The sequence below is a fragment of the Verticillium alfalfae genome, genomic scaffold (assembly GCF_000150825.1).
Source record: "Verticillium alfalfae VaMs.102 supercont1.4 genomic scaffold, whole genome shotgun sequence".
Lineage (NCBI taxonomy): Eukaryota > Fungi > Ascomycota > Sordariomycetes > Glomerellales > Plectosphaerellaceae > Verticillium > Verticillium alfalfae.
The window spans coordinates 2,573,818-2,574,383 of NW_003315035.1; the positions used below are offsets into that span (position 1 = coordinate 2,573,818).

General features: G+C 58.0%; 2 protein-coding genes across 2 annotated transcripts in view; one reads left to right on the plus strand and one right to left on the minus strand.

The window, feature by feature from the left end:
* VDBG_04251 (conserved hypothetical protein) overlaps nt 1–273 on the plus strand; it is a gene marked incomplete at both ends in the record, with an annotated part of 1,933 nt that extends 1,660 nt beyond the window's left edge. Inside the window, one exon of the mRNA XM_003006252.1 lies at nt 1–273. This exon is cut by the window's left edge and continues 1,660 nt beyond it.
* A 2-nt stretch (nt 274–275) lies between these two features.
* VDBG_04252 (predicted protein) overlaps nt 276–566 on the minus strand; it is a gene marked incomplete at both ends in the record, with an annotated part of 1,126 nt that continues 835 nt past the window's right edge. Inside the window, one exon of the mRNA XM_003006253.1 lies at nt 276–472. Within this exon, the coding sequence (XP_003006299.1) occupies nt 276–472 (197 nt within the window). The remainder of the gene's footprint in view (nt 473–566) is intronic.

Consider the following 566-nt stretch of genomic DNA (forward strand, 5'->3'; position numbering starts at 1 on the left):
GCATCCATCTATTTCCCCCCTCTCCTCGCAAACAGGCGCAGGAGAGGCGCGCGTCAAAAAGATCCTCACCCCATCAAGCGCGCCCGCCCCCTTTCTTGCGCACCTCAACTTCTCGGCATCTGCGCTCTCTCCCTCTCTCTCTCTCTCTCTCTCAAACCGCCGGTTCAGTCACTCACGACAAACGCGCGCAGCCATCGGCTTCGCCTCGACTTGACTGGCGCGCTCTGAAACCAAAGGGAGAAGCATAAAGAACAGGCCGCTGGAGCATCGGCAGGTCAGCCACCCAAGTCCGAGCTCTCCTCCATCTTTTCGCCTTCCCTGGCTCTCGACCATTCTCCGGTCTTCACAGCAAGCCCGCACCCCAGGTGCCGTACAGTAGACGGGCCGTCCTGGGCGTGTATCGTCTTGTAGAGCCAGTCACCAAAAGGTCCAGCTTGCTGAACTTGTGTGCGCCGCTGCCATTGCACATCCGCTATGGCATTGCATCAGCACAACGGCCCACGAATCGCATCTCTTCTTCTCGGGTTGTAAGTAATCTCAGTCTCTCAGTGTTGGAACGTCATTTG